At 55.1% G+C, this 24,502-nt stretch overlaps 1 protein-coding gene across 1 annotated transcript in view; it reads left to right on the top strand.

The window, feature by feature from the left end:
* LOC112975023 (heparan sulfate glucosamine 3-O-sulfotransferase 4-like) overlaps positions 1 to 24,502 on the top strand; it is a 68,020-nt gene that overhangs the window by 7,335 nt on the left and 36,183 nt on the right. Inside the window, exon 2 of the mRNA XM_026084626.1 lies at positions 6 to 347. Within this exon, the coding sequence (XP_025940411.1) occupies positions 6 to 347 (342 nt within the window). The remainder of the gene's footprint in view (positions 1 to 5; positions 348 to 24,502) is intronic.

Below are 24,502 nucleotides of genomic sequence, written 5' to 3'. Positions count from 1 at the left end.
AACAGCAGCCGGGAGGAGGCGGCGGGCGCCTGGCTGCGGACGCCGCTGGCCCCCGGCGAGGTGATCACGGCGCAGAGCGGAGCCTTCGAGCGGGACCCGCAGGAGTCGAGCACCACGGACGAGGAGCTGAGCCGCGCCGGCAGCCCGGGCGGCCGCGGCGGCGGCGGCGGCAGCACCACGCCGGACTACGGGGAGAAGCGGCTGCCGCAAGCCCTCATCATCGGGGTAAAGAAGGGGGGGACGCGGGCGCTGCTGGAGGCCATCCGGGCGCACCCCGACGTGCGCGCCGTGGGCACCGAGCCCCACTTCTTCGACAGGAACTACGAGAAGGGGCTGGAGTGGTACAGGTGAGGGCGCGGAGGGGACGGGGAGGGGACGGGACGGGAGGGCAGGGCGGCGGCGCCGGGGGTCCGGGGGCCCCCGGAGGGCGGCGGCGTCGGGGTCCCCGGGGACCGCGGGCTGCGGGCGCTGCGCGGGGCCGCGGCGGGCGCGGAGCCCCGGCGACGGACCGCGCTGCCCGGACAGGCGGGGTGAGCATGTGGGTGACTCGCCTGGCAGCTGTAGCGATTTAAACTGCAGTGTTCTGATGGGGAGCAGGGAATGTGTAAAAACATCCCTTTTTTACAACTCCCGTGCGCAGAGTGCTTGAGCAGACCATGGCAGTTCGGTTGCACTTGGCGTGACACACATGTAAATAGGTCAGTAATTAATAATTACTGAAGTAAACAAGCTTGCAAGTTCCAGGTGGTGCTGCAGGTTTTGAAGTGAAAAAGGATTCCTTATTTCATACAAGCTGCAGAGTTCATATCACAAATAAGATTTACACTTTTTTCAACAAGTTCCATCCTCGGAAAGTTTTTGCATTGACTAGATGTAATTCTATTTATGAAGCAGTCTCTGCATCTTGTTGCATGGCATAGCATAACATTTTAAGACAATCTTATGCTAAAAGTTCTATTTCTTGAAGAAATACTGAACTACAGCAATTAATTAAGTGCCTTGGCAGTTTAGTAAATCAATGAATTGTGATGGCTCAGGGTTTCAATTTTTTTGTCTTGGGACTAAAAAGAATGCAGTGCATTAGTGTAACTTGCAAATTCTGTAGTTCTTCAGTTTATGGTTAAAACAAACCAATGCTAGTTGCTTTCCAAAAAGAAAATAATTTGTGGTTAAGSCCATAAATTTCTGGCTTTTTGTTTTGCTTCATACAGTAGTTGCTTAGCCATTCTGAAAAATAGGGAAAATATTTATGTCAGGTGCAGCAAGTTAGTTACTGCCTGGATTGTCTGCTCAGTTTTGTAAAAACAGTATGCACTTTCTGTAACGATATTTAAATATGAGCAACACTCACTCTAGGCAGTGTTCAGTAGAAATTGTGGAAGCAAAATCGTCTTAACATTTATTTGGTGTAGCATCTGCTTGGCTTTGTTAAAATGATGAGGGATTTTCTGAGGGACTTGAATAAAGTGGAGATCAGCACCGTGAAAGTACATTTGTCTCTGAGAGTGTTTTGAGTGTGTTGTACCAACCTGCAGAAGGAATGAAGGATTGACTGTGGTTATTTTACTTTATTTATTTATTTATAATATATAATTTCAGACCCAGTAGCTTATTTTACTGAATTTTCCTGCAGGAAAGCTTGCCTTGAAAAATAAGTTTAGAAATTTGTTGGAAGAGGCTAGAGAGTGGCATATGAAAGGTTTGGTTTTATTCAACATAGGCAGAAGATCAAGCACTGAATATGGCAAGCAGCTGCCTTTTCATCTTTAAAGTCAGGCTACAAGGAAAGGGCTAGCGAGTGGGTGTAACTCCTCTCCTGGAGTAAAAGGCGTGCATAGGTTTTTATTTGCAGAATGCATTTTGAATCTTTTCATCCTTGCAGTAGCTCTGTGATTTGTTTAGCAGATTTCTAGCATATGCTGCACTGCTAGAGAGGTAGGAACTGAGAAGATCAGATAAAAGCTGATTTGTGAAGTCCCTGAGCAGAGAGAGGGATGCATTCTCCAGTCATGAGGTGAATAAACTACATCGCTGACTAATTGTTGCTGTGGCCCGATGCATTTGCCCTGGTTGTTTAACCTACAACCGTCTTTGCAGCTGCCTGACCCAAACAGCATTCTTCCCCTTCCTCCTTGCAGAAGTTTTTCGGCCTTGCTGGAGCAGAATAACAGGTCACGCAGCAGTAACTGTCCGGTGCCTCAGCAGGAGCCACAAGTTTCTGCTTGTGCTGTACTGGTACTACGCTGTTGTCGTGGACTAGGAGGCTGGTGTGCTTTGTGCTGTACAAATGCAAAGCAAGAAAAGGGCTTAAAAAAAAAATAAATAAAAGGATTGCCATCCGCATTAGCAGGAATTTCCTCCTGACCCTATCTGAGATTAACTGGCGCAGTGCACTAAGAAGGTTGACTGCTCGCAGCTGTGTCCCGGGCAGAGTGACTGGAGATTTTTCCTAGCCACAGAAATGTCTATCTCTTCTTAACAAAGAAGCAGCTACTGAAGTGTTTGTATCAGCATCTCCTTACAGTGACTTCTCTCACTTGTTTGTATTTTGCATACAATATGCTTCCTTTTAGTACGGCCAAGTTAATTTTTTCTTACGTAGTGGAACGAGGAAACAGCATAGCCTGAGTGTCCCTCGCTTTGTCATTCGTTACTGAGGATACCTTCTCGCAGAGCTGCAGGAAGGGGAGCCTGTGTTCGACTCCAAACTCCGTTAACGCAGCTGAGAGCTGGTCTCAGAGCAGTTTTCCCCATCTGTAAAACAGAGACAACACCTAAGTGCTACCATTTCTTTTGTGTGTGTACCATGCTGCATTATTCATGTCTTTGCTGCCTTGAGGTTAGTCAGCTATAAACACAGTGTCCGGGATCTATATCAGGATAGTATTCAGAAGCTGAAGTTAGTGCAAAATATAGCTTTCTGCATATTGGATGATGCTGTATGTGGAAAGCCTGTTACACCAATTTTCTGCAGTCTGTTCTGTTTTCTTGGTAACCTTTAGGAAAAGCTGTGCTGTTTGTGATTGCTTTAACTCTGCAGTCAAAGTTTGTGTGGAAATTACAGAACTGAAGTCTTCCTACACACATACTGATGCGAACTGGGTTTAAGGCTTGTTTTAGTTGTTTAATGTTATGCTGCCAGAATTGTTTGTGCAATTGTAATTTGTAATTCCATACATTTTAATGTTGGGTTGTCTGAAGGACAAGTTCAATGATGCAGCTTTCCTTGAATTGCACTTAATACCCCAATGTATATTAACTTTTGATACATTTCCTAGGTTTCTTTTTGTCTTAATGCAGAATGTAGTGTTAAAGGGTAAGCGGGAAGTGATTTGTAACCTTTCTTTTTATTAGGAGTTTGGCAGGCGGACGTATTACTTGCATATCTTCAGTTCTCTCCCTTTCTTAAATCAGGGACACTGATACCTGGCAGTAAATATTATCTTCCATGATGAACTTTGCTGACTCCATCCCTTATAATATGCCATAATACGTTGTCCCGCTGCGGGAGCGTCGGGTTCTGGCAGGAGCAGGTGCCTGCGTCTCCTTTGCGAGTTACTGGTGACTCCTCATTGCCCGCTCGCTCCTTCTAAATCACAGCRCTGCCCCTCGCCCCGTGGGAATCACCGCCGACTTCCCAGCAGCGGTGCGCGATGGGCACGTCCCGCGCTGTGAGCCGGGCCCTGGGCGGCGGGAGCCGGCGGCTGGACGTGCAGTGCGCGAGCCTTCCTGAGCAYGCGACGGGGACGGAGGAATCGCGGGAAGACTTCGGAGGTCGCCGTGCACTGAAGCAGTTTAGCTTACGTCTGCAAACGCTCGTTAGCAGCGTGGACGGAAGCGGCACCCAGGATACGCCCCAGGTCTTTGCGTGGGCGTGAGACAACTTTGCGCAAGCATGAGCGGGTTTGGTGGACAGAGGGGTCTGCAGAGCGCCGGCACCGTCTGACCCTCAGCACGTCTGTCCCCTCGCAGGGCCGGGGCCGGGGGCTTGGTGTCCGCCGGCACAGCCGGGAGCGAGGACGGGGAGCAGAGGGACCCGGAGGCTGCAGCAGAGCCGGGGCGCTGCGGTGCTCCCAGCAGCTCGGGGCGACCGCGGCCGTGCCAAAGGAGAAGCGCTTTGGGGCGGTTGTGTGCGGAGAGCGGAGGCTCTCGGCACCTGGGCGGGGAGGGGAAACCTGAACGGATGGTGCTTTAATTGGGTCGTTCTGCTTGCGTGAACGACCGAAATAGTAAACCCTGGCGCTCCAGGTGTCTCCGCAGCTCATGGAGATGAGCGGAGCAGTCGCTGCTCCGAGGCCGTGTGCCAGGCTGCCTGCGGGCTCAGGGAGAGGGGAGAGACGGTTYGGTTTTGACCATTCGCGTTGCCTGGGCTATCCTGACGTCCCATRTGTAGCAGAAAACTGAGGATTCACAGCATTATTTTGAAAACAAATGTGTAGTTTTAATGAGAATCACATGATATCCATAATGCAAAGAGAGTATCTGATAGTGGTGAACCTAAATTTAAGGGTTTAAAATTCACTGATTTGAAGATTATTCCAAAACCTCACTTTGGGAGTTAAGGTATATGCGTATATTCACATTGTTTTCTAGCAAAGACAAAGAGCTTTGCTCCCGTCTCAGTGCAGCCTTCGCCAAGAAGCCGTTGCAATGCCTCTGCAGTTAGACCCCGTCCCAGGCCTCCACGCATTACTCCCTATTCCAGGGCTCGGCGTCCCGCGTGGAGCAGCCCCGCTGAAGGAGCAGTCGCCACGGCACGCGCTGGGAAGGTTTGCACGTCCGATGCTGTTCTCACCGCCTGTCTGGTTTTTTGGAGCGTGCTCCATAGCCGTCAGGCCTGCACGTTACCCTGTGAGCTGCTGCCATCGCACAGACGATGGCTGGTACCGCGGCAGGGAGCCCTTCTCCGGCCGTGCACGTGCGCTCGGGACGGTGCTTCCCGGCAGCGGTGGCCGCGGCGGAGGAGCCAGAGCGCTCGGCCCCATCCCGGCGGACGCCGAAGCCGCCCGTGATTGGCAGCGGCGGTTGTCGCCGGAGCAGACGCCGCTCCTGCAGGATGCGGCGGTGCTGCCCGGAGCGGGAGGGCAGAGGGGGCCGCGCGGGCGCGAGGCGACCGCGGTGCTGCTCTGCAGAAAGCCTTCCCGGCACGCCGCGTCCTCCGCGCTTCCGGTGGGTTGGGAAGGTGTATTGATTTTTCTGGGACCTGCTGTGAGTCGGCTTTTGCTGGAAGGCAGTGACTCAGCTGCCCTCCCGCTTCTGTGGATCCGATATATTGGGATTAATCTGGGCTGTGGGTTGTGCAAGTATTTCCTTGCAACAATAGCTCTGTCAGTACTGCGTCCCCTTCCCCAAACCCGGAGGTCTGGGTTGGGTCTTACGCTGGCGCTGTTTTCTAGCCCAAATATTCAGCGCATCCATGCAAAGCAAAGACGCGTGTGCAGCACAGACCGTCTGCTAACGCCAGGTGCAGCTCAATAAAATCGCCGCGAGGTCCGTCGTGGGCCTGGGCTGCGGGCTCTGAGCAGGGACCGGGCTCCGTTGGTCGCTCCCTGTGTTTCGCTCCTCCGGGGGCTGCAGAGATGAAGCCTCCTGCAGACGGCTCCGGCATCGGGGCCGGATGCTCTCCCGGACCCAGAGCCGCCAGCACAAATCCAGCACGTGTCCGGGCTCGGGGGCCTCCCTGCTCTCCCCTGCTCGCTGCCTGCCAGGCCAGGGATGTCCCCCCCCTCCCCGCCCTTGTCCGCCGGCAGGTTTGCTCCATTTCAGACGAAGGGATGGGATGCAGGAGTGAATCAGGCCTCTCTGCGGTGTTTTATCGCTGGGTGATGGCCAACCACAGGCTGTGCAATGGCAGTGATGAGAGATGCAGCACGTTGGGCACCCGGAGCCTCTCCGTGCCGGGCTCGTCCTCCCTCGCAAGGGGAGTGAAGCAGTGCAGTGCCGGGGCTGCATCCTGGCGGTGCTGCCAGGGCCGCGTCCCGGCATCGTGGCTCGCTCCGCTCCCCATGCGGCGCGCGCTGGCCTCGGCACCCGCGAGCAGGAGCAGCCCGGCAGTTCCTAGCAAAGTCGCCTATGAGAATTACGACCCCGCRGCTGGGAGAAACGGCTAAGCGAGGCGGATGCGCTTCCTCTAATGCCCTCTGAGCATCCCTCGGAGCGCTCAGGGAGCAGTAATACATTGCCAGGCCTGAAGCCATCTAACTATCGCACTGTATTTTCGAGAACACGCTTTCTCTTGGATTTTGCTCAATAATCCATTTAAGTAAATGCTAGAGTGCTTTGCTTCTAATGGTTTAAGTGTTATTTGTAGTGTCAAAGTTTGTGAGCTTAGCTTTTTGTGTGAACGCAGTGTCACGTCAAGCATGCAGACACCATAGAGAATCCAAACATAGGCCTGGGGAAAAGCAGCCCCCTTGGAGAAGGGGAAGGCAGGGAGTCAGCTGGTTGCGTTCATGGTTTAAATGATGCCTCTGACCTCTGTTCGCTTTTTGGTTTAGTGAGGCTTGTTCCACTTTGTTAGGAGCACAGACCAGCTCAGAAGCAACAACAGGTTTTCAAAGAAAGTTATGGACAAAAGCCTTTGATTTTCAAAGTGAAAATTCCAGTACAAATTGGTGGCACCTTGTATTGAGAGAGGTTTGAATCTTTTGCTTTTCATGGGTTTCTTCTACCTCTAGTTGTCATGGGGACTTCTTTTCCCTGAGTTATTATATCATGCACTTCAGCAGAAATTTTATTGCTTTGGGGGCTGGAGAGGCTCACGTGGGACATTTCTCACTGCTCGTGATGTAATACACAGAGGTAATTTCTTTCAAATGATTTTTGCTTGAAGTGGTTTCAATGAATTGAGAAGGATAAGAGTATGAATGAATGGCTGAAATTTTAGTACGGAGTTCAGGTAAGGAACATACASTATCAAACTTTCCAGAGCATTAAGTGTGGATATTATAATTTCACCATGGTATGTAAATAGGCAGCAGTCCATTTTATCCTTTTATTCACTTTTTTGAAAGTATTATTTAGGATCTGAAGTGGTTCAAATTGGTTTCCAGTCCTTCTAAAAAGTTTAACATAAAACCCTAAATTATAAGAGCGTTTTCAACCACAGTGAGAAATCACCGTTTGGGCCAAAGTGGCGGGGTGGGCCACGGGAGGCGGGAGCTGCGGCAGAACCGGAGCCGCGGCTGCGGGGGGTGGCCAAGGCCGGTTTCCCACACGTGCCGCGCTCCCGCTGAACTCGGGGGCTGCTTGCGTGCAGAAAACGCAGCGCTGGTCTGTGCAGATTTGGCGCCTTAGTCTGCAGGACCCTCGCGGTGCGGGTTTCCTCTGTGTGTTTCTGAAAATTCGGCACCTCCAGCAATAAATTGCGATATTTGAGTGGCGTCTCCAAGCCGGCCTGGCGGCTCTCCGGAGCGATTCCGTGGGGAACGCCGGGCGCGATGGGAGAGCGTGGCCGGGGCCGCCCGCCCGGCTCCTCCTGGTGCCGCGGTCTCGCTCCTGAGCCGGGCCGCTCGCCCCGTATTTTATTCCCGTGCAGGTCTGTGTTCTGAGACTCGTTTATTTATTTAGGTAGCTGCTGTTTCTGAGCTGAAGGAGAATATTTAAAAAGCAAACCATTTGAAGGCTGTGGAAGGGACTCATATTCATGAAAAAAAAATACCTGTTCTTTCAAATCTCCCATTTTCATCCCCAGAGTCAACACACCAATTTAGTAAATGTTGCAAGGCACACTATTTTCCCCCTTGTCATATTATACATCCAAGCATCAAGGATGGATCATAAACTTGCTCTTTATGGCTTTAACATTTCAATTGCTAGTCACATTTTATGTAAATGAAGGTATTTACCTTGACAAGCTCTCCTGTGAAGTACAGTACTTCTTTAAAGAATTTATTTGGCAATATAAACAGGCCAAACGCTGAGGGTGGATGAAAAATTCACAATTGATTTTACAGCTAAGTGATGTAGAATCCTCCCAAAATATGCTGGCGGTTGTCTGGTCCGATCTCATCAGCACCATGGAGAAACTGAGGAAGGGAGACTCGGAGGGAAGCAGAAATAGTAAAGGGACATCAGTGAAAGCCATGAACCTACTAAACAGGACTTGACTTTGGATAAAAATAACTCCAGCTGACAGACTTTATTTTGTGTTACAGAGATTGCTGTAACACATTTCAAGCTAAAATCTGATTTCCGCTCCCACCGGAGCCGGTCTGGAGTGGCCTTGGCCCCTTCCTTTATTAGCGGATAATGGTTTTGGGTCTGAGTAGGGGCAACGTTGCTCTGGTTCCTGAATTCATAGCTCTGCTTTGTTTTAGACCGTGTGTCCTTTCATTTTGCACTGAGATGGGTACCGTAATATGATGCGCTTTCTATTAGTGTTCGTCCACATCTGCAAATAACTTTATTTCATCCTCAGCGCTGCCTTTTCTGTATTTGTTCTTGATGGACATTCATATAATTAAGGTGAGCCGGTGAGGATGCTCGTGGGAAGCCGATGTCAGAGGCAGAAGCGGCTGTTGCGCTTGGACACGGTAGCTGGCGGCGCAAGCGGCGGTCGCCCAGTCTAGGAAAAGACAAAGCTATACGATTTGTGCAACGCCAGCGTGGGGCAGCAGCAGCTCCAGAGCGACCCAGGCGCCTTCGGCACCACTGGAGCGCTCCACGCTTGGGACCTGCTGCCGAGCAAGTGGACGCGCCAGGAGGAGTCATCACCTGGATGGCCTGTGGGTAACAGGGACTTCGTTATTTGGCCAAGTTATTAATTATGAATTTCCCAGCTCCAGTCCCGCTCGTTTGAAAACAAACCAGCCCTTTTGCATCCGAAGTGCTGGCTGACGAAAGCCCTTTGCAGACCGTGGATCCGAAGCGGTTGCTCTTGGAGGTTTTCCGTTGGCTGCTGCTTCATCCCCCTCAGTCCTGCCCCGTGCACGTGGGCATCGGTTGCGCTGCCGCTCGGCGGCGCCGTCGGCRCTCTGCCCTCGGGCTCGTTTCTCGGCCGTGCGCGCGAGCTCAGTTCACGCCGTCCGTCAGCCGGCACCACCGCTCTCCGCAGCCGGGACGCGGGGCCCTGCGGAGCCGTGGGCTGTGCCGTGGGGACGGGGCACCCTGGGGAAGGACGCTGCCTCTCTTAGCTGAGCCATTAGAAACACGCAAAGGAAGGAAAACTGCTGAAGTTCCCGGCAGGCGCGAGTCTGAGCGTCTCCGGGGCAGCGTGCTGGGGACGGTCCGTTGGGGCGAGCCGGCTGCTGGCGGAAGCTGAGGCGAGGAGGAGAAGGGACCGTGGTGCCGGCGCTGGGGACCGGCCCGGGCCAGCGACGGAGAGGAGGTGCTTGGCAGCGCTCCTGCTTGCCGGGCTCTGCTAACGGGTACCAAAGCAAACCCAGAGCAGCCCAAGGTGCCTGGGCTCCGCTGCGGCTGCACTGGGCCGCGTATTCCCGCCCCGCCGGAGGTGGGAGCCGGGGGACGCAGGCTCCAGCCGTGCCGTTAGCGACGGTCGTTTCCTGCTGCATCCCGRCTCCGGGATGCGCCGCTCGCAGTGCTGCGGAGCGCCTTTCCCGAGCTCTGCTCCTCGCCCGCTCCATCACAGCCCTGAACCCRACCTTGCTCCCAGAGCCTTTCAAAGGTGCGGGGAGGAGGAGGGATGCGGGCACCCTTGGGGACGTGGCGTTTTCGGGTGCAAACTCTGCCGTGCGTGCCGTCCTGACTGCATGGGGACTTGCACGTCCCTGTTCTTGCCGGAGCCCCACGGAGCTCCCTGCCACGGGGGCAGGTCGTGCCCGGTGCGGCGAGCGCCGGCGCTGGGCGGCACAGACCTGCCACTCCTTAGCCGGGGCAGAGCGCCCGGCGTTGCCCCTTCCCAAAGGAAGATCTGGGACTTGCTCCTTCCCGCAGCTGCTGTTGGGGCTGCTTTTCCCAGCTGCCGGCTTCGTGTCCGTGCTGCTGGGTGTGCTGCACATGCCTAGATCAAGAACGATAAAGGTTCCTTACTCGGCTCAAAATCCTCTAGAAACCTGGAAGAAATCAAAGCACTGTGGAAAAATGCCTGAGGCAATAACTTCATTGGTAAACTAACGTGTCAAGCTGAGAATTTCTAAGACCCAGCAAATCATAATGCAATTTCCTATGCAAAAAGGGTTTATYTCTATCTAAATATTATTCTGCATCGTTACTCATTGTGGGGAAGCTATTGCTCTCCTAGGTTAACTGATTGAACTTGGGAACTCAAGCTGCAAGCTTATCGCATTGACGGTAGCTTGACTTTTATTGCTCCTAAATTGTAGTGATATTGTTAGATACGGGTAAATTAGAAAATATTAAAGTTTTATACTACTATAGAATTAAAAAGATTAGAAGAGGCATTTCTGCRATCTAGTCCACCATGAAATTGGAATCTGTTTGGTATGTAAAATGTGTATTACAAATAGCCTAATAATTAATGACAAAAGAAGGGCTGGGACGGATTGAAGGCTCAGACTACTCTGGATTTCTTGAGGCTGGAATGGCAGCAGGGGAAATGCGTTATTAGATCATTACATCTTTTCTGCTAGAGCCACTGCTGGTAAAGCTACTCAAGGTGTTTTGTAATTACCCTGTTCCCGCGTAATATTCTGAAACGCTCTCATCTTGGGATGTGGTTGTCTCTATGGGAGACCATCCATGTCCGTGCCAAAGACTGGTTAATTTGGAGAATCTGAAAAGAAATTCTTCAGCCGTTTTTTCAAGGTAGGCAATGGTGAAAAGATTGCTTTCCCCTGGCGAGAGTGTTTAAGGATCTCGCTGACGAATGACAAATGGTGGCGGATGTCTGCCGGGGCCGGGTCCTCGTCCTCATCCTCGTCCTCCCGGGCAGCCGGCGTGGTGCTTCCCGACGTGGCTCTGCAAGACCCCTGCGAGGGCAGAGTGCGTCGCAGCCTGGTGGGAGCACGAAATCCCTTGCTGTGCCCAGAGGCCGAGGATTTGGCATGCTCAAGCCGTAAACAGATTGGCGGGGGAGAGTGGGGTTTGGGKTTTTTTTTGTTTGTTTGTTTTTAAAGTAAATCGAAGTACAAAAGCCTGTTGGCTGTGCGCTTGGGATGCAGACCCGGTGCCTGCGGTGCAGTGGTGCCAGGGGAGTGCTGCCCGGCCCTCCGCAATATACGTTGCATTTCCGATGCAGTTGTTCTGCAACGCCCACTCGCGCTTTGGTACCCGTCGTTTTATACGTCCGTGCCTCTGTGCTTAAACGTACAGTGCAGGATATGTAGTTCCTTCTTCATTAACAGGATTTATATCCCTGGTGTTTCTTGCTGAATGACTTAGTGTTATAATAAAGAGCACRCATGCCGCCTTAATTAAAATGCAAAACCCCTGCATTAATGTATACGTCGCCACTGAAAATGAAGGGTCAGTGATGGCAGCAAGTGTAAAAGCTTGTGGCAGGTTTAACTGGCTGTGCCTGGAACGGAAGGTGATTTGGGATTAACTGCCCCTTGCTCGGCAGCCCCGGCAGCCGGGTCGCGGCACCGCAGCCCCTGGGGCACCTGCAGCTGAGCGCGCGGCGCTTCCCGGCGCTCATCCAGGCACCGACTTGACCGCGGGGCSGATGCAGCCCGTGCCGGAGTCCGACCCTGGCCCGGCCTCACTGCGCGCTCGGCTGCAGGCAAAACCGGCCCCCAGCCTGCAGCGCTGGCTCTTGAGCTGAGCCGCCTTACCGGGGCAGTGCAAAGCAGAGAATTTGTTCCATAATATTACTTAAAAATATATATTGTAAATGCAGGTGTTCCACACTTTCTGTCTTGGAGCGCTGTGGATGCATCTTGGCCTGTGGCAGCGCTATCAGTTATGAAGATATTTTGCATTCAAGGATTTGCAGTTTGCAGGCCCATGAATATTCAGGTTCCCACTCGCCCTTTCTGTCTGCACTCCACCTATCCTTTCCTTCTCCCCCTTTTTTTCCCACCAGATTCAATTAGTTCTATTTGCTGCTTTAGCAATAAAACAATTCCCTGTGTGGCATTAAAATGAGTTTCTTTCATTTGGCTTCTTGTTATACTTTAAAAACTCCGGAGGGGGGGTTGCTTGCTGTCTGCCCCACCTTGCCGGGCGAGGGCTGCCGGGCAGGAGAGGACACTGCATGTACTTGGGGCAGCATTAAGAATTAATGAAGGGCGTCTGCTCGCGCGGAGGCGCAGGATCCCCGTTTAGAAGCTACGGGTAAAATCAGCCCAATCCTGGAGACTTTCAATGTGACTTTGGCGCAAAGGTCGCTTAAAGAGGCTCGGAAACGCTGGTCTTTCCGAAACGTTGGAGGAGCCAATCCTGCTCGGTTCCCGAGCCCGCGGACCCTTTGCATCCCCCGCCGGTAGCGCAGCGCGGAGCCTGAGCCCGGACCGGCGCCAGCCAAGGCACAGCTCCCTCTGGGCCGGAGCACCGGTTTGAGTGCAACCCGTAGCCCACCGAAACGGCGTTGGGCAGCGGGTGGGCGCTGGGGCCGTCGAGGGTCCCGATCGTCCTTGCTCCCGCGCGCGGCGCGCACGCGGCTGGGGGGGCGAGCCAGACGCTGCGGCGTGGGCAGCGATTTTGCCGGCTGCCGGGGCTCTCGGAGCGGTCTGCGCCCGGAGCGCCCGTCCAGGGGCCGAGCTGCCTCGGGCAGCTGCGTAGCGCTAACAGACCCATAAATCATTCCTGTTTCACACTGTTCTAAACACAAATCGTGTTAGTTACCACCCTGAAGAGTGTCTAAGTAGAGAAAGGAGAAAGGCGAGGTAGAAAGAGGAAACTAGATTTAAATCTAATTGCTTTTTCGTGTGTGTTTCACTGCCGTTTGGCTGGGACACAACGGCATTCAGCAGAGACGGAGATTAGACCCTGCGCCGGGGGAGCCGCGCGGCTCCGAACCTCCCTCGCCTGCTCCGTCCCGACCGCGAGCGGCGCGCGCCGGCATTAAGGATGGATGAAAGGAGACGTGGCTTTGTGTATTCAATTTTTTTTAAAAATGACTTTTCTTCTGCTTTCTGCGACGAGGGTAGTTTAAAACAGAGGTACTGGCTCCAATTCCTTTTTCATTACGAGATTAAATCTAGAACCAAATGAGAATTTCCAGGCCCGCCGGAGTGCTGGGAATAGCTGCTGCGACCTAAGTGAATGTAACTAGTGCTGAAATTTTCAGAGAAAGAGGTTTGCGCTTTCCCTCTCCCCAAGACTTATGCCTCACCACGGAAAACGTCTGAGCTGTTCTGTAATGGAAAGCAGAGTGACTAATTATGCCCGCTCTCTTCAGAGGTAACGATGAAATCGGAGGCCGGGGCTGGCGGTGCTTCGGCAGGTCGCGGTGAAACCTCTGCTGYGGGTTTCAGCTGATACGATGGGTTTTTAACAGCAAGTTCTGACTAACAAAGTAAAGAAGCTTAAAAAGAAAATATGGCTATTCGGGATGGAAAACCATTTTAAAAGGAAGAAAAATTGGAGTGTACAGCAGGATAAGCAGGGCTGCAAAGTTAAGTAATTAATCACACTGGCTGTAACTTGGAAAGGAAATAAACGTGATAAAAGGATTTGTCTGAGTAGATTACAGACAAATTAGAAAAAAAGAAGGAAGGGTCATCACTGACTTGGGAATTGTGCTCTTTAGAAATCTTCAATCATTCTCACAATCAATTCTGCATTTCCTTAATAGCAGTGTGAAACATGGCTCCCTCCGCATCGTCTTAGATTAACCGCTAACTGCAAACCATACATTAAATGAAGTATTGAATATTTGTCTCTCAACAATACACTTGGAAGTTGTTTATTTCCCTACTAGGTCTTCTGCGATGCGTTTTGGTACTGTACCTAAATTGTAAAATACATRCTTGCAATATCCGCACTCGATATCCTCCCGAAGCCTTGCTCCGAAAGCAGCCGCGCGGAGGACCCACAATTACAGGGAGGTTTTTCTCGCGAACTGRTTGTTTGTTTCTGGAGACAATTACACTGGCTTTATTATACAATGTATGTTTCTCTGCAACAAACAGTCTGCTTTATGGGTTTTCTTAGTAAAATACCAAGTCACTATTCTCACTAATATGATTCAATTGTATTGTGTTATCTGACCTTTAAGGAACTTGCAATCTATAATAACATGGCTCTACAGCATATCCGCTAGTAAAAAGCCTTGGCTTCTGGGAAATTCGGTCTACAAATAAATGGAGCCGGGTGCAAAAGGAACATTAAGGCCTTTTAACCCCTCTGCTCCGGACCTTGCGCGTGGGGTGGTTTGGGCGCTGCCGTGCCRAGGGTGCCGCAGGGGTTCGTGTGCGCGGTGGACGTGGCCCCGGGAGCGCRGCACGGGAACGTCCTGAGGGCGGCGGGGTCTGCGCTCAGCCGCCTCCGGGCAGGATACTCCGGTGCCGGGATGCTCCGGTATCCCTGCCCGCCGCGAAGCCTGTGCAAAACACTTGGCAGCGGAGCGGAGCAGGCTGCGCGCTGCTGCGTTCACACGCGGCGGCACGGAAATGATTAACGCCGGTAGTCATCCCCGTCCGCCTGCCCACGCGCGTCTGCTCGCAGCCGCGGGAGCCCGCGCGGCACCGGCGCGGACGGAGAAGTGCGCAGGGATCCCGGCACGCCGGCGCCCCGGGGCCCGACGCCGCCTGGCAGCAGGCGACGGGCAGAGCCGGGCGGCTCGCCGGGGCCGTGACAGCGCGGCACCAGTCCCGCTCCGGAGCAGGGTCACTGGTGTCCGGCTGGGGCTGGTCCCGCAGCCCGGGCAGCTGTGCGGTGCCGCATCGGGAGGTTTCCTCTGGCGCCCGGGCGCTTGCGAAGCAGCCGCCGTCCCTCGCTGCACCCGCGGCGCAGGTGCTTTTCAGTCAGCTCAGCACCTGCGAGGAGCAGCCACGGCCACGGCGCAGGCAGGTCTAGGAGCAGCGCAGACGGGGCAATCCCTGCTTCTGGGTAAAACAGCCCGGTCTCATCGGAAGATGGGCGCACCGCCCATCAACTCGTGCCGCCAGTCCTCTGTGCCTCTCCCAGTGCAGCCAAGGGGCCCTAGACACCGTGGTCTGCGTGGGATGTGACGCTCTAGGGGAGGCCAGCTGTGCAATTCCTGGGGCGACGCCACGGAGATGCGATTCCCAGCGTGATGCCAGAGCAGTGCAATTCCCAGCATGACACTATGGAGGTGCAATTCCCGGTGTGACACCAGGGTGGTGCAATTCCTGGTGTGATGCTGGGGTAGTGCAATTCCCRGCATGACACTATGGAGGTGCAATTCCTGGTGTGRCACCGGAGCGGTGCAATTCCCGGGGTGACGCTACGCTCCCAGGCGCGGCTCTGCCTCGGCATCTCTCCATCCCGTCTCCTCTCTCGGGGGAGCAACGGCGGCAGCGTTGTCCGTGGCGCTGTCTCTGTGGATGTGCTTCCAGACCACAAATCGGTCTCTAATCGCTCTGATTGCCTCTGTCCTCTCTCCACGGCAGTAATGCTTCTCCTAAGATGTATTTGAGTGATTTTATTTAGATAAGTGAAAGATGGGGGATATTCAGGGATCTTTTAGTCCCAGGAAATTGGCAAGAAACTGGGAACTGTTAACAGAGAAAGAAATACCTCCAAAGTTTTAATGATTATTTTCTTAGAAGCTAGAGGACAGCCTGTGCCTAGCTCTAGTTTCTTTTTTTTAAAGAAAGTTTTCTCAGCCCACTGCATGGACTTTCGGTACAGATCTTTGTGAAACAACTTTTCCACTGAGGGGCAAGAGATCAGAGAATCGCTCCGTTTAATGCTCGAGTGTGCGTGAACTTTCAGGGGTGTTATTTGAGGCTCTACTAACCTTGCTAAAGGTCACCTTTTGATCCCAGCAAATACCCTCTTTACCTGGAGATAAGATTTAAAAATGAAAGAGGAAAAAAAAAAAGAGCTTAAGAAAGAAGGAGAACCTGGCAGCTCACTGGCTGGCACAGTGTAGCCGCTCCTGGCTTAACGCGGAGGGGATCAAAGCAAGCTCGAACAACGGGGAATCGCGCTGTGGAGTGGGGGAGCCCGAGCGGCGCGGGAACAGGGCAACGGGGCATCCCGCGGGACTGAGGGCCATGGGGTGAACGGCGCAGCCCCACTGCTGCAGGAACGCGGTGACAGGCGTCCCACAGGACCAAGGATGACTGGGTGCACGGCGCAGCCCCAGCAGCGCGGGAATGGGGTGACAGGGCATCCCACAGGACCAAGGATGACTGGGTGCACGGCACAGCCCCAGCAGCGTGGGAACAGAGCAATGAGGCATCCTGCAGGACCAAGCATGGCAGGGTGCACGGCACAGCCCAAGCAGCACGGGAACAGGGCGACAGGGCATCCTGCAGGACCAAGGATGATGGGGTGCACGGCACAGCCCCAGCAGCGTGGGAACAGAGCAATGAGGCATCCTGCAGGACCAAGCATGGCAGGGTGCACGGCACAGCCCAAGCAGCACGGGAACAGGGCGACAGGGCATCCTGCAGGACCAAGGATGATGGGGTGCACGGCGCAGCCCCAGCAGCGTGGGAACAGAGCAATGAGGCATCCTGCAGGACCAAGCATGGCAGGGTGCATGGYGCAGCCCCAGCAGCACGGGAACAGGGCGACAGGGCATCCTGCAGGACCAAGCATGGCGGGGTGCATGGCACAGCCCCAGCAGCGTGGGAACAGGGCGACAGGGCATCCTGCAGGACCAAGGATGATGGGGTGCACGGCACAGCCCCAGCAGCACAGGAACGGGGTGATGGGGTGTCCTGCAGCCCCAGGACTGACGGGGTGCACGGCACAGCCCGAGCGGCACGGGAATGGGGCAACAGGGCACGCGGCGGCAGCGCGGTCCCCGCACGGCCGGTGCCCGGCCCTGCCCAGGCCAGCTGCATTTCAGCATTGCTTAGGTGTGGAGACGCTGTCTAGCAAAGCGGCAGAGGAGCAAGGTCACCCCTGGGGTCAATAAATAATACATGACAATTAATCTTGGAAACCTGCTGCTTGGGGAGCGAGAAGAGGACACTGCGGAGCTCCTGGGCCCGGATCTCCAGGGCTGGCGCTTTGGCGCTCGGCCAGCCCGGGCAGGTCGCTGCGAAAGGAGCCGTGCTGGGATCCCGCCTCGGAGGAGAGGCGCGGAGCGAGCCCGGTGCACTGCCAGCGCCCTCGCCCACCCCTCTGGCGAGCCTGACCGCGGGAGCCGCGCGGCCGTCGCAGCAGCGGAGCCCTTCCGCGACAGTATTTTTCAGCAATTGTGTGCCTTTCACAATCAATTCCCATTTGAGATGTTTTAAAATGTATAACTGTCTCCTTGAGACTATGGTGTTCAGCAGGTGGTAACACTCAAAGCTTTTTTTTTTAATCTGTAGTAAGGATTTACAAAGGAAACCTTAACTTTTAGATTGATTTTTAAATAAGCATATATTTAGTTGTTAGTGCTTGAAGTACATATTGGATTATATTCTTCTGCAAACAGAATATTCTAATTGATCTGCTAATAAATAATGAAAGCCAACCCTGCTACGTATAATTCAAGGTTACTCTGCATTTGTGCCAGCAGCACTGGGGAGTTTTTTAAAAGGAAAAAAACCCCAGTGCCGATGTGAGGAGGAGGCTCAATGCTGAGCTTTTCCTACAATTTCTTTTTGCTATTTTCTGAAATGCAATTAGCAAGTGTCAGCGTTTGCGACCCTCGTGTACACGTAAAGCTCAGCTGAAAGCCATTCCGCCGTTGGGCGGATCCGGCGAGGGAAGAAGGGAGGGAGGTCGAGCCGGCGGCTCCACGCGGCTGCGGCCCCGGGCAGCAGTTCGGACACTCCGTGGCCGGACCCGCCGTGTCTGGAGCGCAGCTTCGGCGTTTGCCAATAACTGTGGACAGTCCGCCGAAGTGGCCTGCACTGTGCCCGCTCTGCCATGCCTTGCTGAGCGCTGTGGCACCGGCGGCTGCAGGCAGCGTCCGCCAGGGACGGGTCTGGGTCCAGGTCTGGGTTTGAGCGGATAAGTCCAGGGCTGGGACCGCGGGGTTCCCCCTGTCCGCGGCGGCGCATGGCACACCGCACATGCTGCACTGCCAGAGCCCGGTGCCCCGGCACGGAGCAGACGTCCTCCGTCATCTCGTGCATCCCGCCCCCAGCGTTTTGCTGGCAAACCCGCCGAGCGCCCTGCGCGTTGGCTCAGCAGAGCCCGCGGCTGGCCGGCACCAAAAGGCTGCGCGGAGCGTCACGACTCGGGAGCCGGGTTATTGCCGCTCGCAGATGTTGTGCACGTTCTCAGTGCGCAGAGCGGGCATTAATCACTCACTGACACTGCAATTACCATACAGGATAGGGCATTTATTTGGCATTTAACATGTAATTAGAGGAAATGACAATTTCTCCCCCCCGCCCGCACAAGGAAGTGCAAATTGCAAATGGCTGAATTTGGACCCGGCGAGCGTATGCAACCCGGCTGYGGCGGCTTTGCCCCAGGACACAGGGCTTTTCCCGGCTGAGGGGAAGCCTGTTGTTGGAGCCGACGTTCRCGGTCATCCCGGGTCTGCGCAAACTCCTCCCGCCCGCTGGAGCGGCGCAGCGAGCGGAGCCGGGCGCGGAGCATCGCGTCTCGCGAGCGGTCCTTGCGGGGCTGGGTCTCGGGGCAGGCGTCCTGCTCTCTGACGGCGACCGTGGGTGGGGGCCTGCGGCAGAGCAGGACGGGGCAGGGCAAGCACACGTGGCGTTTCTCCTAACGATCTCCAAACATCCCCAGCTCCAGGACGAGGATGGGCCGGCTGGGGACGTTGTGCCAGCTCTGTGCCGCTGCTATCCTCCGCTTCCCTGCTGGAGGCAGGACAGATCCCGAGGGATGGGCGGCCATCCCAGCCTGCCGGCTGGGCAGCGCTGGGGGCATCAGCGATGCAGTCGGCTGCATCCGCTTCCACCCCTTTGCAGCCAACAAAACTCTCCATTTTTGAGCAAAATCCTTTCCGCCGTGTGGCTCTGTTCCCCGCTGGCGGGAGGCAGCGAGCTGGGGCTGGGCACGGTGGCTGTGACCCTCTTGCTGCTGCGCTGCTGCCCCTTGCAAGACGCCGGTCTGCAGAGCCGAGCGGGCCGAGGCCCGACCAGCACAGCAACTCGGAAGAGAGGAGCGGGTTGGTGGCATCCCTTTTCCTGGGGCAGCTGGCAGCCGCTCTCCCCACCAGCCGCAGTGGTGACACGATCAGCCAGCAAAGGCAGCAGGGTATCGGAGAGCTGCTGACACCTCATGGGAAACTCGCTTGAAAAACGTTTTATTTAGGTGCATGTCTGAATTTTTCTGTTTATCTCCACCGTGCTCCACACTGCAGAAAACACTGCCTGGAAAACAGGCTCCCTGTTGGGTGGAGATCCACGACTCCTAGCGCGAAGYGCACGGGGGCTCAGAGCCAAGCGGGTTGGGGCGCCCGGCACCCAAACGCCGTCTCCCGCCTCGGCAAGGGTGCCGCCTGCGGTGAGCGCAGTGCAACGGCCGCGCGTGGCCCCGCCGGCTGCTCGGGACGGGCACAACGCGCAGGGGCGAGCAGGCACCGGGGGCACGGTGCCGAGGTGCTGCCCTGCCCTGGGCAYGACACGGGGCTGCAGCTGGCGCCTATTGGTTAGCAAAACTATCCCTGACGGTTTTGCCTTAATGTTTGTTCCAGAAAGCCGTGATGGATATGGATGCGAGTGTGCAGGGAGCTGGGACGGGTAATTAGCGGAGCCTGGGGATGGCAGTAATCGCCCCCGGGGAGGCAGCGGGCTCGTGGGCGCCGCGAAATGCTGCAGGTTTGGTGTGCTGCTGCGCTGGTGCATCCCGGAGCCACGGCTACCGGCTTCCCCGCTCCATGGACCTGATGGTAGCTGCCGCACAGGCGTGTCGTGCGAGTCTGAGTTAATTAGGGCTCGTAAAGCCCTCTGCATCCTCGGAGGAGAGCAAAGGATCGTAGCTGCTGGTATGATTTGCGAGGCAATGCAATTAGTTTAATTTCGGGAAGTTCCCAGCTCCCGCGCCGTTCCCATCCGCGTGCCGCTCTGTGCACGCTCCTTCGCGGGAGACAACTCGCACCGTCTGCCAGAAAGGAGCCGGCATCGGTCTGCCTCTGTTTCTCGTGACCGTCTCCCCTCCCTGCCTGTCCCCCGGGTCCTGAATCATCCCCAGCGGTCGCCCTTTYGCCCCACTAACGGCCTGACGTCATCATGCCCTGTGGCTCCGGTCGCAGCCGCCGCCAGTGACATCATGGGCAGATGCAGAGTAAAAGTCATCCCGTTTGCGCGAGCGCCAGCTCTGGGGACACCAGTCCCTCCTCCGAGTGCAGCRGGGTCTTGCTGGCGCCCTGTGCTAGAGCCGGAGCTCCCGGGAGCGCGGCCGAAGCGTGCGGGACCGATCTAGCCTCTGGCCGGGGCATGGTCTCCGTTTTGCCGCCCTGCCGCTGGCCGGCCCGTGCAGGCTGCGCCTCGGGTGGCTCCGAGCCCTTTGCAGGGCTGAAGTGCTCCTGCGTCCCGAAGACSGGGGAAACCGGAGCGCCCTGTGCCAGCAAGCGGAGACGTGTCTGCTTGGCGCACCGTCACCTTGACACAGTCTGGTGGAAGCTGCAGGACGTGTCACACGCGGGTCTTGGCTGCCGCTGGACAGCCTGAGCYGGGCGCAAGGCTGCCACCGGTGGGTCGCGAGAGCTGCTGCGCGCCTGCCTCGGCAGAAGTGCCGTTGGGCTTAAGGAACACGTGAAACAGCGTCGCGGGGACGGAGCAGCGGGCAGGCCTTGCTGGAGAAGGAGGACGGCAGCCCGGGGCGCCGCCGGCTGCAGCCTGGCCCCRYCGCACGCATCTGTAGCGCGAGGTCRGCGGGGCTCCCGTCGGCGTGTGCGCATATATACATGCATGCGCATATGTGTGTGTGTGCACGTGCCTGCTGGCGCCGAGCCGCCGCGCGCCCTGTCCCAGCCGAGCGGGTGCAGGGGCGTCCGGAGGCGGCTGCTGAGCCCGGAATAGTTGCATCGCTTGCTTCTTCCCGGCCTGCTCGGGAAGAGCACCGGGCTTCCCTTCGTGCCTGTCTCTTTGCAGACTGGCCCTTCCTCCCTCGCAAGGCACGAGCACCGCGTCCCGGCCTCTTTCCCTCTCCCTTTGCAGCAGATGAAGATGTCAGGGAGTTTGACTAGCTGTTTAAGGGATCTGCCATTACCTTTTTCCTCCTCCTCCTTGCAGTCATTTCATAGGGATCCAATTTTCTCTTTCATATTCGCTCTTGCAAACAGATTTGAAAAACTCTTTGTTAGTTGAAATAGTCTCTGAAATGTGTTGCTGTATTTCTTTTTGCTATTCTAATTAGCCTTTTAACTCAGTGCTGCTTGTATTTATAGATGGCTAATCCTCCCTCTTCAGTCCTCCTCCTCCTCCATAGCAGAACATTTTCACTGTTTAAAAGCCTTTTGCTCTTTCCTGTTTTCTGTTTCCCAGTTCTTTTGCTATTGCTGTTTAAACACTCCAGCTCTTGACTGAGCTCCCTGATCAGACACGGGGTCTCCTTTGCTACGGCACCTTTCCCTGAGCGAGGCTCAGCTCCAGGCTGGCACAAGCCTTTGAGCAGCTGCCTCGCTTCTCTCTTGGAGATTATTTCAAGCCCGTCTGCTTTAGCTGTTCAGCTCCTACCAGCCCTCGGCTCTTCACCGTCTCCTGCAAAAGGGGCAGCCCAGGGGCACCGACACAGAACTGACTTACTGGCCACCTTCCTACCTGTGTTCCAGGGACATGGGTCCACCTAAACCATCCTCTGTCGTGTTTTGGGTAACACCAGCCTCGCATGCAGCAGTTGGCGTTTGCTGCACGAGCCGTGAACACCCCGAGCAACCGTTAGTGCTGAATGTCTCAGATTCTGTCCAGCTTTTGCATTTGTGCAAAGGAAGCAGTATAAATAGATTTTTGTCCCTATCCATCATCCTAATTAATAACCGTAGTTTAGAATACATTTTTACCTTTTGATGCTTTTATGTACTTAGGAGCTTGGATGAATTGGTTTGCTGTGGTTTTTCAGTAAGCCCTTCAGCTTAATACCAGTGTGTTCCAGTTTCCCAAGGGTGGGGTGCATAAGCATGCACTTATCCCACCAAGGTTAATGGGAGAGCACCCCGTAAGAACCTTCTTTTTCCCATGTGCCTCTAACCCTTGACTTAAGAACAATTCCCCTGCTAATGCTTTATCTCTGCATTTATGAAGCTTAAGATAACTCAGCGCTCTTCTGGTTCGATGCCAAATTCCAGAATCAAATACTGAAATGTCTTATATGGTGCAAAGCTTTATCTGTAGGCTGGAGATGCAGGGCTTTCCCTGTATGTGGCCCTGCTGCCAGAGCTTTTCAGAGTGTGGTTTCAAGCAGGGAATATGCAGGGGATCTGCTGGCTTAGCACAATTCCTAAATGCAGATAAGGCTTACAACTGTCATTCCAGGTAGGAAGATTTCAGTGACAGTTAAATGTGTTCGGCTGTGCAAATCTCCGGCTGCGGCAAGGAGAGACGGGGAGCGCAGACAGATGGCCTGGCACAGAAAGTGCGCTGGGAGCCTGCTGAAGCACGCTCTCTAAAAGGCATCCTGATTGCCCTGTGGCAAAAAGTCCTTTAAAAACATGAAGATGAGCATAACAGGAGTCCAGGCTCCCAGTCGTACTGCAGGTTGGGTCCTGCAATAATAGTTCAGACAGTTTTCAGCAGTCCTTCAGCGTGCTGTGTTCCTCTGGGATGGACTCAGATAGTCTCAAATGCATGGTAACCTCACAAGCATAAATAATTAAAAGTGCTGAACTGAAGAGCATCTCCTAACAGAGGGAAGTTCCCTCTGTGGCAGGGATCAGCAGGCACATCCAGCGGCGYGTGTGATGGGGAGATGAGTGCATGATGCTCATCACTTTGCACTCACAGTCTAGGCACTGGGCTGTCTGTGTCATTTATGCAGATAAGAGTTTCTCTGTGTTTTAGGAGCTGGAGCAATGATCCAGCCCCAAAACTCCAGGCTTCAGCAGGAAGGAGGAAGGAGAAGGGCAAGAAACAGGAGTATGTTTAAATATAATGCAATGCTGAGTGCATGGTGCGAATGTTGTGCTTGTCAGGGGCTCTAACAAGAAATAGGAAAAACAATGTTTTCTTCCTAATACCACATTTTAAATGTGCATATCTGTTAGTAGTGAGTTATTTGTTCCACATAAAATATTAGCCCTTGTCAAAATGTATCTTTCCTGTGCATAGATTGCTTATTTTGGCATCTCATTTCTTTATCCAATCTCTCTGGTCCCTGAAATTCATCTCCATTTTATCATTTGCTGAATCCTTTTTGTGCTTACGTTGGGTTTTTGTGCGATAGCCAGAACATTAATCCTCGAGGAGCCGTGGCTGAGGAGCGGGTGGCAGCGTGGCGGTCGGGGGCCTCGCGGGTGGCACCGCGGCTCTGGCACYGGCGGATGCTCACGAGGAAGCAGATGTAGGTGGGTGGCAGCTTCCCGGGACCCTCAGGTTTGTTCCCGGCGCAGCACCGCAGRCTTGAGCCTGGGCTCCGGAGGGATGCACGCGCCCGTCCGCACCGGCCCGCCAGCACCGCCGCGCACCCAGGCACGCTGCCTGCTCTCGTTGCCTCCCGTTTGCTTCTCGGCAGCCACGGGCGAAGGACAAAGCACTAAAAGATTTAGGCTGAACGAGCGCCGAAAATGTAGACTGTGTCAGCATCTCTTTTACTGCCGCTGCATAGCTGCTGCTTCAGGGAAGCATTCACAGGCACCAGGAACGGCCTTGAGTTTCACCGATGTTTGTTAAAGAGAAATGCAGTGGATTTTGAGGAACAGCGCTCTGCAAGTCACAGCACAGCAGGGCCAAGAGCCCGGCTCTGCCCGAGCCTGTCCCTTGCGCCAAGGGTTGTGCAGCCTGTTTGCGAGGCTGCACCTCCCAGAGTAGCCGGCGCTGTGCGACTGCATCTCTGGCAGTGCCACCTCCCCAGCTCCAGTGCAGCACGGGCCTCACAATTGCACCCCCGGCAGTGCCACCTCCCTGCGCYGGTGCAGCACGGGCCTCGCGATTGCACCCCTGGCAGTGCCACCTCCCTGCGCTGGTGCAGCACAAGCCTGGTGATTGCACCCCCAGCAGTGCCACCTCCCCAACTCCAGTGCAGCACGAGCCTCGTGATTGCACCCCCAGCAGTGCCACCTCCCTGTGCTGATGCAGCACGGGCCTCGCGATTGCACCCCCGGCAGTGCCACCTCCCTGTGCTGATGCAGCACGGGCCTCGCGATTGCACCCCCAGCAGTGCCACCTCCCTGTGCTGGTGCAGCACGGGCCTTGCGATTGCACCCCCGGCAGTGCCACCTCCCCAGCTCCAGTGCAGCACGAGCCTGGTGATTGCACCCCCAGCAGTGCCACCTCCCTGTGCTGGTGCAGCACGGGCCTCGCGATTGCACCCCCAGCAGTGCCACCTCCCTGCGCCGGTGCAGCACGAGCCTTGCGATTGCACCCCCGGCAGTGCCACCTCCCCAGTTCCAGTGCAGCATGAGCCTGGCGATTGCCCCCCCGGCAGTGCCGCCTCCCTG

This window comes from Apteryx rowi, unplaced genomic scaffold, assembly GCF_003343035.1.
Source record: "Apteryx rowi isolate R43461 unplaced genomic scaffold, aptRow1 scaffold_119, whole genome shotgun sequence".
Taxonomy (NCBI): domain Eukaryota; kingdom Metazoa; phylum Chordata; class Aves; order Apterygiformes; family Apterygidae; genus Apteryx; species Apteryx rowi.
The sequence above is the reverse complement of the archived record's forward strand: the minus strand, read 5'-3'. Positions and strand labels throughout refer to the sequence as shown.